The sequence below is a fragment of the Harpia harpyja genome, chromosome 14, assembly GCF_026419915.1.
Source record: "Harpia harpyja isolate bHarHar1 chromosome 14, bHarHar1 primary haplotype, whole genome shotgun sequence".
Lineage (NCBI taxonomy): Eukaryota > Metazoa > Chordata > Aves > Accipitriformes > Accipitridae > Harpia > Harpia harpyja.
The window spans coordinates 7,133,832-7,147,673 of record NC_068953.1 but is presented as its reverse complement, the minus strand read 5'-3'; the positions used below and the strand labels follow the sequence as shown (position 1 = coordinate 7,147,673).

The 13,842-nt window shown below is 46.0% G+C and overlaps 1 protein-coding gene across 1 annotated transcript; it reads right to left on the bottom strand.

The window, feature by feature from the left end:
* Positions 1-5,465: 5,465 nt before the first annotated feature.
* On the bottom strand, positions 5,466-10,314 carry TOB1 (transducer of ERBB2, 1). Its single transcript, XM_052807734.1, has 2 exons — positions 10,167-10,314; positions 5,466-7,411 (listed from the first exon to the last, which is right to left on the bottom strand). The coding sequence occupies exon 2, from the start codon at positions 7,272-7,274 to the stop codon at positions 6,294-6,296; it is 981 nt and encodes a 326-aa protein (XP_052663694.1). The 5' UTR covers positions 7,275-7,411; positions 10,167-10,314; the 3' UTR covers positions 5,466-6,293.
* Between the last annotated feature and the right edge of the window lie 3,528 nt (positions 10,315-13,842).

The following is a 13,842-nucleotide window of genomic DNA, read 5'->3' as shown; positions in this document are numbered from 1 at the left end:
TCAAGTAAAATACGATCTATGGCTCAAAGCAGTTAATAAATATGAGATTCGCAAATATCTGCAAAGTAGGTAACTGCCCCAGGTGCTAACAGTTTCAGCTGTAGTCAGGAATTCTGCACTCTTCCCACTAAATTGCCGAACAGAGGTGCTGTATGTACCTGACTAACCCTGAGACACAGACACACCGAGAACCCATTGGCTTCCAAAATACGTTGCAGTTATCTACAACATCTGAGACTCAGCAGGGAGTTAAAGGCTCAAGTATGGGCTTAAAAACACCAAAACTACTCTTGACAAGGCTGAAGCAATCTGTTGAAGACTGGGCAGACAGGTCATAGCACAGCCCGTGGCAGAACCCAGCAGCCGTGTCTCTGTGCTGGCGCACGGGATGCTTAACCTCATGGTCTAATGAAAATCAAAGGGGAATTTGTTTTAGTTTGTAAAATCTGTATGCAAGTCTAATTTTGACCAGCAGCAACTTCGGTGAGTAGGCTGGTGTAAAATTTTCACATGATTTGTACTGGAGGAATATATACTTCCATATCTATAGAAACACCCACAGAAATTCTTTTAGAGAATCACAATAGTCAGTATGTGAGATCTCACTGCTCCGGAGGCCTTCTGCTCCGACGGTGGATGAATCAGACTCTATATACCATGGACAATGAGAATCAAGTGCTTCACTTTTATATGCATGCCTTATTTCAAAACGTAAAGGTCATCTGATACACGTTAAGTGAACTGTACAACAGAGGAGACTCTCAAAGGCCACACAGACTAAAGGCAATAAAAGGAGAGAATGGTAAGTCAACCTCAGAAGATGTTCCTGTGGCATACAGAAATCAGATGAAGCTCCTTATTGACAGCGAAAAGACAGCAATAGCCAGCTAACGTCTGACACTTGCTAACAGTGAATTTCAATGGAGACAGAGGAGGAAACCAACACAGAAAAGGGCAGTGACTTGCCCAGAGTCAGATTTGGAACGTGGGGTGCCCGAGTTGTCATCTGTTATACCATGTTCTTCACTAACCTGCCACCTCTCATTTCCATCAACGTGACTAAAAACTCCCAGGCTGTTGCATTACTGGATGAGGCTGCCCAAGCAGCAAATTCACCCAGTTTCGGGAGACTGTGAGCATCTAATATAATCCTTACCTGTATTCTGACATTCAGTAGTTCTTTACACCACGTCTTTAGAGATGAAGTGAAGTCAAGTAAGCCTTAGCCTACAAGGGGCGGAGGGAGAGGGTACCTTGTGGTGGCTAGAGCCTCATGTGCTGAGGTCTCCCACGGTACAGCAAGCAGTCCCTGGCATCGAGCAATTTAAGAGATGAGGTCAGAGAGAAGTGGAGCCTGGGTGAAAAGAAGAGCGGCATGAGAGCCTGGTGCAGCAGAGCAAGTAGCGAGAGGCAGCGAACAAAGGGAGCAACGCACAAGCCGGTCCTTCCAAGGATGCTGTGGGAGAGGCAGAAAAGACAAAGGAAGGGGTTATGGGTGTTGCAGGGAATTAATATCTTCTGCCAAGGGAAAAAGGTGGGTTTCCAGGTCTGGTTTTAATTGCGTTAGCCTGTCTTGTTGCTATAACCTTCTCAAAGAAGCTCACAGGGGCACTAAACAATAATTAAGGCGCTACATGCCCAGAGTCCTCTTTTGTTTTATGCTATGGGTAATCTTGAAGCTAAGGGGACAAGGGAACACAGCACAACGAGTTCCATGAGGGCACGGAGCTGACAGACTGTTTAAATGTAATGGTGTCTCAGCTCTCAGAGGAGGAGAGGATCTCTGATTTCAGGCCTCTGAAGTGCTAAATTACCGAAGGAAAACTAAAGCAAGTTCCACCAAAACTGCAGCCATCAATACTACAGATTGTTTTTAACAAACGAAAGTTGACAGAATAAAGGATGGGGGTTGAGGGATGTCAGCACCGTATGCCAAGGTTTTTCTAAAAATATTTTACACCTGCTATTCGTCCCGCACACTGATCATATTTTGTCTATGAGGTAGAGAACTCGTAGTGCCAAAGGGAATGTGGTTTATGTTCCCGAGTCTTAATGCTTTTTCCCTTCTGTAAGGCAAAACTCCTTACTACTGTCACTAAAATAAAGCCAAGAGGACAAAAGTCCTACGCGCACTGCCACGGTAACAGTTTAACCGTTCCTCTCGCTGATCTTTGGAAACAATCCCTTCAGCAGGATTTTACAGCTCTGGCACTTCGATTTAGTGAACTTTTTATGCAGCTCATGAGAGGAATGCAGCCAACCCTGTACACTCAATTTAAATCAACTTGCTGATGATATAAAAAAGAGTGCTGAACCACCGGTTTCCTTCATCTGCTCCAAAACTACCAACACAAACTCTGAGGTATTTATTCCCGAAACATTAATAGAACAGTCTGGGGCGTCAGATCAGTAAATGAGCTCTGCTTTGATCCCATGCTGGTCCAAAGAGCTGATTTAACAACTAGTTGTTTGGCTACTTGTTATTTCAGAAATGCAACTGGGCTGTTAGCTACCAACAGGCTTTTGCACGTTGCAATACAGGGTGCAGACAGCTGGGCAGGCGCCTGTGCTGTAGCTGGGTAATCATCTGCCACGGTTGTCTGTAGCAGAAGACTGTACAAGCAATGTTTAATAGCTTTCTAATTTTGCATCGTAAGGAGGGAGGGATGGATCTCTCTGTGGCTTACACCCAGCCCTCAATCTGTATAAATTATGATAGCTTAGTTGAAGTTAAGAGAACTACCAAACTTGTACTCACCGAGACTCCAGCGCCAGGCCAGCCCGTGCCCTCTGGATTCACATCTGCAGCAGGGACCTTTGAGAACAGGAGGCAGTAACGAAGCACTACGTGTTGTCGACTCCACCTGTGAGCTGGCTCTCCTTTGCAGAAATAATCAGATCAATTTACTTTTGGTGACCGCTACCAGACTTCTGATCAGGAGTAAGGTCTGTCGTCTACCCATAAAACAAATGCAGCACAGACCATAGCTGTCTAGTGAATCCTCTCTACCCTGCCATGCCAAGATGCCTCTGAGCTCAACTTCACAGATCTCAGATTACGATTTTCAAGAGTTACCGACTTGTGCTGAATTGAGTGAGCCTGACAGATGAAAGTGCTTTTAACTTGTGCTTGGGTGGGGACTTTGAGTGAAGAGACAGGATGCACTAAGCAGCATCGAGGGGGACGCATACTTGGGGTTTTACCCTTTTCTTCACTGTAAATTAAAGACATCTTCCGAGGTTTAACTTACACTGGCAATTTTAAGGAAGTAAATTGCATGTTCACAAGAGAAAATACAAAAGAACTTGCACAACTGAGCAAATGCTTCCTTTTCCCCCTTCACTACTTTTTGCGTCCTCTGTATCAAAGCAAACGTGCTTACCTGACAGCACGGCTCAAGAGCAGAAAACTGGGTGCGTGCAAATTAAACCAGAGATTGACTTGGCACTCATTTAGAACAGAATGTTGCAATGTCAATGTTTGATCTAACAAATTCAGCACCAAACTTCAGCAAAAGATAAATAAATGGGTGAAGTAGACTGAGCAGAAAGCACATGTCTTTAATTTCTCTAAGTAGGAGAAAACATTCAAAATCTTCACATTTGCATTCTCTGAGAAAACTAGAAGCTCTCTCTACAGATTGTCTCCTTGCAAAGCACCATAAACAAACCCTGCTTGCTCAAATCTTTGTATTAAAACGTGCTGCAAAAAACCACCTTCTTCCCAGAGATTCTTCCTTGCTGCAAACCACTGCCCTTCATACGTAGAGCTGGTTACAGTGGAAGTGAACAAATCGGCACGGGAAGAGGATAAGCTTGATGACCTTTAAGACAAATGATCTCAGTTTAAAGCACAGGAATAGAAATATTACAGAACACAAAAAATAGTCTCCACTGAGTTGCTCAACCTCCTAGGCAGTTTAGGTATTATTATTGTATTGTAAACAGTAAAATTGTAGTAAGTCTTAAAGTCTAGGCACACAAATAGAAATAATACACAGAGGTAACATTCTCCATTTTCCAGTAACTGATCCAGTATTTTTTTCTATTTTTTTTCTAATTCCCTTTAAAAGCAAAATCATCCACTTAAAATTAGATACCAAACAATGCACTTTTAAGTGCGGTTCTGTCCACTGATGTGCCGTTAGTGGAAAGACAAACCAGATGGCAAACTCACTAAAAAGGAGCCAGTTAAATAGAGACAGATGAATGCCTAAAAAAACCTTCGCTCCATTACTGCTTTTGAATTGGTTGTCATGGCATTAGAAATTGATACCATTGTCAGCCTCACATCTCCACCCCGTCCGTTTCTTCACAGCCTCTGTCCAAAGCAAAGATCTCACACTGGTGTTGAAAAACACCCTCGTCCTTACAGCACTAGGCTATTTCCACCAAAACTCTGCTCGCGCCAAACTGGGGGTGTATGCCTGCGTGGAACTTACACCTTTTGTAAAATCAAGTGCATCAAACGGGAAAAGACTGATCTTCAGTCTCAAATTCCAGTTTCAGAATACTAAAGTTCGGATAATTTTAATCTTGTACTCCTTCTGTGGCGTACAATTCATCATCAGGAGCCAAAGGACTATCCACTTAGCGTGTATCTTTTTTGTACCACTGGAACTGCCACAGAAAATAAGCTGACATTTGTTAGATTTACACATTAAGTAAGTAAGTTTCTCTTCCCCTTGACAATGTCCATCAGCAAGGAACGCTATTTGCCGAACAGACAGAAAAGAGTAAGGGATGCAACTTCAAAACAGCCCTGGAAAAGCTGAGTTGTTTTGTCAGCCTCTGAATTCTTTCTCCTCCCACTCACATTCACATTTTGAGAATCTATTAAGTTAAAATTGGTAAAATCCACCAAAATAAAAACCTTAGAATGTCACATTGTAGTTGCATTACATTTCTCTTTTTAATAAAGCGTATAAAATGAAAGTTTACAATGAGTTTAGTAAACTGTAAATCAGCACTTTTATTCAGTCTAGTTTCTGAGCTATTAATCCCTAATACAGAAACAGAACGCTGATGCATTGGTCTCGGACCTCTCGAGATAATAGTTCAAATCCATTCTGATGACATGGAAAGTGAATTTCATTGAATCACCTGAGTCCCTTCCAGATACATCGTATCACACAATAACTCAACATTCACATAGCTTATAGTCTTAACTCTCAAGGAAAAAAAAAAAAAAATTACCTTCTGACTTCAGTGAGCTGCAGTTACAGAAAACAAGTGAAAGTTTGCTCAAATAATTGTAAGCAAGTACTTAATCAGGCTATGTGCTTTGTCAGTAGTATTTTAGGTAAAGCAACCCATTATTGTGGTGCATCAATACAGCAACCCTTTCCATCGCTCCTTTGTGATGCACTGAGTCAGACTTTTTTGCATCATTAGCACTGACAACACAATAAATGCAGCGCTCCGATCTTCAGCAGAACAGTAAAAACACAGACCACGACAGTCAATTAATTTTAAAGAATTTTAATACAAACTTAATATAAACTATTTCAGTCCCTCTTAACATGTAAGACACTGACTCAAAATACTTTTATACCTTTTTTCAAGTATTGCACAATGTAGGTACAAAATTAATATTTACGATTACATTTTCTTCCATAATATATAGCAAAAATCTTTAAACTTTTAACAGAAAATACAATTTGTGTTTCTTTTGAAAAAAGCAAATATTTCGTACATTTTAATTCCACCACTAAGGAATATTCTGTACACAACTTTTTATTTTTTTTTAGAATTGATGTCTTTAAGATGGATATCTTACAATTTCAGTAAAAAAAATACAACATGAAGCTGCTGCAGCTGTCACAGATCACTGTAGTAAAAAGATATAAATGCAATACCATGTTGTAGAAACAATATATATACTCTGATATTTTACAAACTTTGTACTAAATTAAATTATACAATTAGAAAAAGACCAATAAACCCACCTATTAGTGCCAATTTTTTTAATATATATACATATATGTTTGTGGACATATATATATATATACACACACATGTGAAAAAAATTAGCCACGTCCTTGCTATATCTTAAATACTGTAAGAGGCCATATTTTGAGAGTATATTTTTGTAATGTACAGTCAGTATAAAATAATTTTGTGCTTGGTTGGCAAATGAAAAAATGATGCATGTTGTATTTATCTAACCAAGCCTGAATGTATTCATACTACAAGCCTTAAAAAAAATCTCAAGAGGTGGAAAAAAAGATACACCCTTGGGTACGTGCATTTTAACTTGTACAATAGTATTTACTTGTATTTCACTTTTATTTTTAGTTAGCCATAACTGGCTGGAATTGCTGGTTAGAATACTGCATGTTGTTTAAACTAAAATTCAAGCCATCCACAAAAGACTTCTCATTTAGACCTCCATAGGCTGCAAACATATCAAAGGCATTACTGTACTGGAGAGGACTGAGGTTAAGGGGGCTGTCACCAGGAAAGATGCTACTGGTACTACCTTGACCCTGCATGTTGGGGAAAATGAACTCCTTTGCGTTAGGAGAAAGGGCAGAAGTCTTCTGCTGTTGCTGTTGCTGCTGCTGCTGACTGCCTAAGCCAAGCCCGTAGAGAGAGTGCATGGAGGAGGAAAGGGCTTTCTGCTTCAACAGGTCATTGACATTCAAGCCAAGGTTGGTGGGAGAGGTGCGGGCGACCTTGTTGCTACGGCCGCTATTCTTCATTTTGGTCGAGCCAAACTTGGTGGCAGCAAATGTGGCAGTGGTGAAGGTTAAAGGCTGAGTGGAGCGGGGCATGAAAGTTGGGCTCACAGCAGCAGAGTGACCAAAGGGAGGAGAAGGAGAACTAGACACTGAAGATGCTGGGTCACTAATTGGCATGAACACCTGGGCCTCTGGGTTAAAGCTGTTCTTGATTTCCTTATCCAACTCACATCCATTTTCATTATCATCCACATAAAGCACTTTCACTGGTCCCTTTTCACCGATTTGGTATGAAACCTCAAACGGGTCAATCCAAACACTAAGATCCTGAGGCAAGTTGCCACGAACATCATCAATGTCCAAACCACTCTCTTTGGATGCTTGTTCTATGACTGGGTCCACTTTCTCCCCTATATGTATACATCTAAACCCTGATCCTTTGTATGGCTTTTCTGGATACCAGTGCCCTTCATACTTCTTCTTAAGAAGTCTTTCAAGCTCTTCACCAAAAATGTTGACACGTCGTCTGGGAAGCTTATTGTACAAATATGAAATAATAAAATTGAGTGCTACTTGGATTTCAAGCTGCATAGCTGCTACGCCACAAAGTTATAAGTCTGTTTCAAAACCCGAAGAAGAAAGTGTTCAAGATGCCACAGGGAAACAAAATTTCATTCAAAGTGCTGATTCTAGTTGATTATTATCCTTCACCTTGAGTGCTCTTGTTCCTTTAAGAAAAAACAAAAGCAAACACATCCAAATAAGGAAAGCATAAGATCAAGCTCCAAGGCCTATTCTTTTAGCTTCATTTTCTGCATAAAACAGAGTACTTTTTAAATCAAAAAATGTGCATCAAACTATCTATGTTCATACCTGCAGAAGGTAAGGATGTCAACTACATTCGGTATGGCTTACAAACGATACTGTAGAAGATGCACTAGGCATGTGTTTACATATACGGCATGGGGCATTTCAAAATCACATGAGCTTGCCGTTTAGTTATTCACAAAGCAGCAAGGATAATTTTTAAGACATCACAGAACTGCCAGGCCTGTCAAGGGTTCAATTACCAACCCGTATTTGGATGATTTATAGTACTCAGCTGCAAAATTTAGCACCAGACTATTAGTTTAGCTTGAAAGGTCTCAGTCCAAGGGTCATTTATCATTTCAAAGTTTGCAAACATATTGGTTGCACCGTAAGCTACAGAATTATAAAAATGTTAACAGCTGCTTTAGAAGATTTCACACAAATAGCTAAAATTATGCAACATTTATTTTAAGTCCAAGCAAACCATCCGCATAAACTGTGTGCTGGCGAAATCATGCTAACTGAAGAGAAAATGTCCGCTGTACATACACAACAATTCTCCCTCGGAATAGCTAAAATGATAATGCAGTCAATGCATACAAAATAGATGCATGTATCTTCTGTCATAAGGGTGGCAATGACGGTGAAATTATTACAATAAATTAATTCGCAGATTTTTCCCTTTCTACAAATTGTTATTTATTATCAGAGTAACATATTAATATATACTAAATTCAGATATCGCGCTGTCTATAGTTCAGATTTCAAAAAGTTACTAGAGCTAACAGGGCTTTTGCTAGCCTCAAAAATGATTGCTTTTCTCTTTCTCCATGACTCCATTTTATATTTAATATAAAATATGGTTGCCACTCCTTCACAAAGGACAAAAGAGAAATTAGCTATCTAAAGTTAAAGAAGGGACAAGAATCAAGTATTAGCACAGGTACTGCTAACGAAAATCCAGCAGTACCTTAGCATAAAGGTACTCATCCACAGGAGACACTTTTGTTCAAAAAGTTCCAGTGAAAGAAAATATCTATTTCTTGGCTCAAGTTAAAGGCCCAATGAGAATTTCAATTAACAGTGTGCTATTCTGCACTGCATCACTAGGAACAAAATTTAGCATAGCTGTCACTAACGATTAGAGAAATGAAAGTCAGTATCAAAATCCTTTAACAATGTGAATACAATGCTTTTTTTATTTCTTGCTCCAAATAATCTCCTTTTAAAGTCTGGAACCCTATTTCCAAGCCACTCGTGTTCTCCCCAACATGGCATGGGAATAGTTTGAAAGCTTGGACGATAAGGCGACCTTTAAACGTTTGCTGGATCAGCACTGGGTGGGGATAAGGAAAAGATCAAGGGCAAACAGAAGATATTTACAAAAGGGACACAATCAGTACAGAAAAGCTGATTGGGTGGTTAAAAGGGGCATTTAAAAATGATTTATTAATCCATCTGTTTTGTTTCCCTTCCTCCGTGTCCTTTGGGAAAGAAATGATCCTTTCAAGGCACACCGGGCAGACGCTATAAATTTTTCTCAGCCCCAAAACTGATCCACGGTACAAGCAAGCAGCTGATCAAACAAATCAGCTTGATCATTTCAAACTTTTTTTTTTTTTTTTTTTTTTTTTTAATTTGAAGAGGACAATATTTCTGAGGGATCGAAGCCCATTAATTGCTCCAGGAGCAGAGCCCTGCGTTGGGGGTTAGAGGCAGGAGCCTTAAGCAGTGTGGGGAGTTACATAACCAGGCAGTCGGGTCTCATTAGATTTCTGCTCACAGCCCTGGGAGCTCCGGCAACAGCAGGAGGAGGAGGAGGAAGAGCATTTTCTGAGCCCGAAAGAAAGAAAATGAAGAAGAGGAAGGGAGACGACTAGAAGGAAGGGGGGGGGGGGGCTGCAAGGCCCCTCTGTTCAGCACACAGGCCAGCACCCCGAGGCCGGCGACACCCCTCTCCACCACCCCCCCCCCCCCCCGGGGCAGGGTCCTAGAGGACGGCTGCCAGCGCTGTCCGGAGAGGCCCAGCGCAAGCAGCAGCTATTAGTCAGCCGGCAACGCTCACTCCTCCCAGCCTGAGCGCGTCCAGGGACCGCCTTGGGAGGGACCCTCTCGCAGCCCGGCTCCCCGGGCCGTGCCCTCTCCGAGGGGCTGCCGCCGGTCCCCACGCCCTCCCTTCCCATCGGCGTCCCCCACGGCACCCCGGCCCTGGCCCCCCCCCCCCCCGCGGGGCCGTGCCCGCCTCAGTCCCCGTCACCGCGGGGTCGTGACCGCCTCGGTACCCCGGGGCCGCCCGCCTCACGGCCGGGCCCGTGCTCGCCTCGGCATCCCCGCCTCAGGGGCCGGGGCCGCCTCAGCCGCCGGGGCCGGGAGATCGCTGCCTCAGCGGCCGGGGCCGGGCGGTGGCTGCCTCAGGCCCCCCGCCACGGCGGCCGGGGCCGCGCCCGCCTCAGCCTCAGCCCCCCCCCCCGCCCCTCCTCGCCTCAGGGGCCGGGCGGTGGCTGCCTCAGCCCCCTCGCTTGCCTCACGGCCGGGGCCGGGCGGTGGCTGCCTCAGCCCCCCCCCCCCGGCGCCGCAGCGCCTGCCTTCGGCCTGGACCCCCCCACACACACCCCAGCGCACATCCCCGCGTCGTCCCGGGCCGTCCCCCCGCCCTCAGCGAGCGGTACTCACCCCGGTGGGTGTGCGGGGGGTAGTGAAAACAATCCCGGCGGGGGTGTGAGTGCGGGGCGGGGGCGGGGTGGGGGGGTGCGGCTCAGCACCCGACCCCCATCTCCGAGAGCCGGCTCCCTCGGCGAGGATGGGAGGGGAAAGGAAAGAGGAGAAAAAAAAAAATAAAAAAAAAAAAGGGAGGGGGGAGGGTTGAAAAAAAAAAGGGGGGGGGAAGGGAAAGGGGGGGAGGGCTGCGCTGCTCACACCCCCACGACGGGCGCGCTCGGCCGCCGCAGCTGGGCTCCTTCTGCTACTGCCTCGCCGCTCGGCGCGCCCCTATATATCGCCTCCCATCCCCCGCCCCCCGCCGCGCCCCGCCCGCGCGCCCCGCCCGGCCCCGCCCGCCAACCCCGCCCTCCAGAGGCTCGTCGCCGGCCTGGCCCCGCCCACCACCCGCCTGGCCCCCGCCTCCCCGGCCCCGCCCCCTCGCGATCAGGGCCCGCCGCTCTCACCCCTTCCCCCACCCCGGCGTGGAGGGGCAGCTCTCTACGTCAGCTCGCTCCTCACCTCAGAACACCGTTGCGTCACTGCCTACGTCAAACCCTGCCCTCGCGCCCCTCAGCTCCGCAGGGAAGGGGGGGAGGGGGCCCGCGCTGAACTACATCTCCCATGACCGCCGCTGCGACGCGGCACGGGGCGGGGGGGGGGGGCGGTCGGCGACGGCCCGCTGGGACCTCGGCCGCGGCGATCGCGGCTCGGCGGGGGCCGGCAGCCCGCCTGGACGGCGCGGGGGAGAGAGGGCGCACCCCACGGCCCCTCGCGGTCAGGGGCGAGGGGCCAGGCTGCGTCCCCCAGCCCCCGGCGGGGCTGTCGGGGGCGGCCTCCCCTCAGCCGGGGGCCAGCGAGGCCCCGCGGCGGCGGCGGCAGCAGCCGCGCCCACCCTGACAGGAGGGGGTGCGGAGCGGCACCCCCGCCGCGCCCGGCGGGTCCCTCACAGCTCCCCCTCGCCCCCCCCCCCCCCCCCGCACCCGCCGAGGCTAAAAATACTCCCCACAGGTAGCAACGCTGACCGATTGGCTGCCTGCCCGCCCTGGTAGCCGCCTGATTGGTCACTCGGTATCGAGGAGGAAGACGTCAAACCCCAGTTTTGGGGGGAAAAAAGTTGGGGGGGCGGCGGGGCGCGGCCGCCGCCTCAGCGCCCGCGGGAGCCGCTGTGGGGAGGCGCGGGGCCGGGTGAGGGAGGTCGGGCCGCCGGCGGCCTGGCCGAGCCTGGGGACGGAGCCGGGCGCCAGGGCCCTCGCCCAGCGCCGGTGCCGCCGAGCCTGATTTGGGCCTGTCGGGAACAGCCTGCGGCCCGGCCTTATTTTAACGCGGGGGCACGGCTAAATCGGGAGGCAGCGGCTGGGGGAAGCGGGGGAGCCTGCGAGGCAGCGGGCCAGCGCCGGGGCCGCCGCCTCCTTCCCGCACCGAGAGACATTTGGGAGGAGAACGAGGCCCGGTGGCGGGGGAGCCGGGCCCTCTGTTCATTAAAACATCACTGGTTTTGCTCTTTAAGTATCACTTGCGGGTATTGTTAGGGTTGGGGTTGGTATGGTTAGCTTCAAACCGGCGAGCAGGAGCGGGTTTTGGACGACGAACTGCGGAGGTTTTCTTTTCTCCTCCTCTTGCTCTGTGTTTGTATAATAATAAAGCATTTTGGCATAAACGCTGCATGGGCCCCAGGAGAGATTTGGAAATGCCAGTCAGAAGAAATGCCAGGGCTTTAACCATTTGGAGCTTAGAATATATACAGGACTGTGTGGGAGGCAGGAGCCTGAAAACCAAAATGTTAAGGAAAGGAAGATAGCGAGGGTAATATTTGAGATTTTCCACAGATGAAAATTTCTGCGGGAAGGCCTAATTCATTGTAAAACACATGGTTTTATATCAATGTTGATGCTACTAGGATCGCAATATTGCAAACAACTTGAAAATCCTAATTCAGACTCCAAGCAGCTATGATTTTTTCCCCTATTTTTCATTCATTTTTAACCATAAAGGGTTGCATGGGCCTTCTGTGAAAATTGAGTCATCTGTCATCACCAGGCACCCCAAATGGAGAATAAAGTATGAAGATTGTAAAATTATAAGCATTGGCAACTGGAAGACTACTGGGAATTGCTGTAGCACAGCTGGGAATCCAAATGAGAGTCTTGGATTTTTGTTTTGAACAAGTTGTCATTACTTTTAACATGAAAATTAAGAGACAATGTGAAATAACTACCGGAACAGATAAGATGAAAAGGCAAATACGGTGGTTGGTTTGTTGATTGATTTTTTTTTTTTGAGTTAGAACTTAAGAAATCTCCCTGGTGCAACACACACTGAACAAATTGACAGCTAACATCAGCTGTGTCAGTGAACAGTTCAGCATGTTACGGTGCTCAGTTCTGCGCTGACTGGGGTAGCAGCAGCAGCAGATTTCCCTTTGAAGTGGGAAAAACTGCACAACTCCGTAGATCAATGTTTTCAGGTGAGATTTCGTAAGGAGCTTTACAAACTGCCTAACTGCTGCTGAGTTGCTAAAAAAAAAAAAAAAGGTTGTAAAAGCAGAGACTTTCTTTTAAATGGCTTTAACACTACATGAGAAGCATTAGGAACTGAATTAAATATACAGAGCTAATACATTTATAATCAAGGCAGCTGTGAGATCCTTTAAAGCTGTGAAAATGGTGATGTACTTTTCTGTGGCTTATGTAAAGGAAGCTTCTAATGCAGTCAATGCTAAAATTGCATGCTATTGAACAAATCCGATGTTAAATGTTAAAGACAGGTGATTGCCCTAAGAATAACCTCTTCAGGACAGGTCAGCAAGAATCAAGCCCGCTTCTAGTGGTCCAATGAAAGTTTCAATTTATCCTCGTTTGTCTGAAAAAAATTCTGACTTGTAAACTGCAGTGATCGTTATGTCATCCACATACAACACATCAGAAGTAGGTGGCCAAACTGTAGTAATGTTAAATTATTAGCACTTAAAAACAGAGTCTAATCCAGGATCGCTTGTATTCTTAAAACCTCAACTGGCTTTTTGACCACAAAGAGGTCAGAATAGGTCCTGCAGTATTTTTCAGTCCTTTTGATTAACACACAGCAATAACAAAATGTCTACCTCTCCCTGCTAGAAAAATCTTTAAAAATGCAGTCAATACAAAACAACTCCACCAGCAAAATTTTACTTATGTTGCCAATTCTATTCAACTAAAAGATTAATCTTAAAAGAAAAGAAAAAAATACATATTCACATCTTTCCTGACAAACCCGGACAATTTTTCTCCCCAGCAGAGCAAATCAAGAGAAGCATTTCAGAGCGTGGCAGGGAGGCAGGAGTGAGATTAGAAGTAAAAAGACTTTCTTAATCTGTATTAAACGAGAAGGGTTTTGATCTCATCCCCTGTTCATAGCCATATCCTGCGATGCTGGCCAGCAAGACAGCCATCACCAGCAACTGAACTACAGTTTCTACAGTCTGGGTCTCTGCAGTCTAATCTCTAGAGCTACGATCTCTGCATTGTCAAAGACCTACATTTCTACAAGACCTTGTAGAGACTATATGGTCTCTACAAAGGGACCTTCTTTTTTCTACTAAAGCAATATAAATTTGGTTCCTAAAATAATTAATAGCGCTCTTTAAAAAACTAAATCGGTATTATTTATTGAT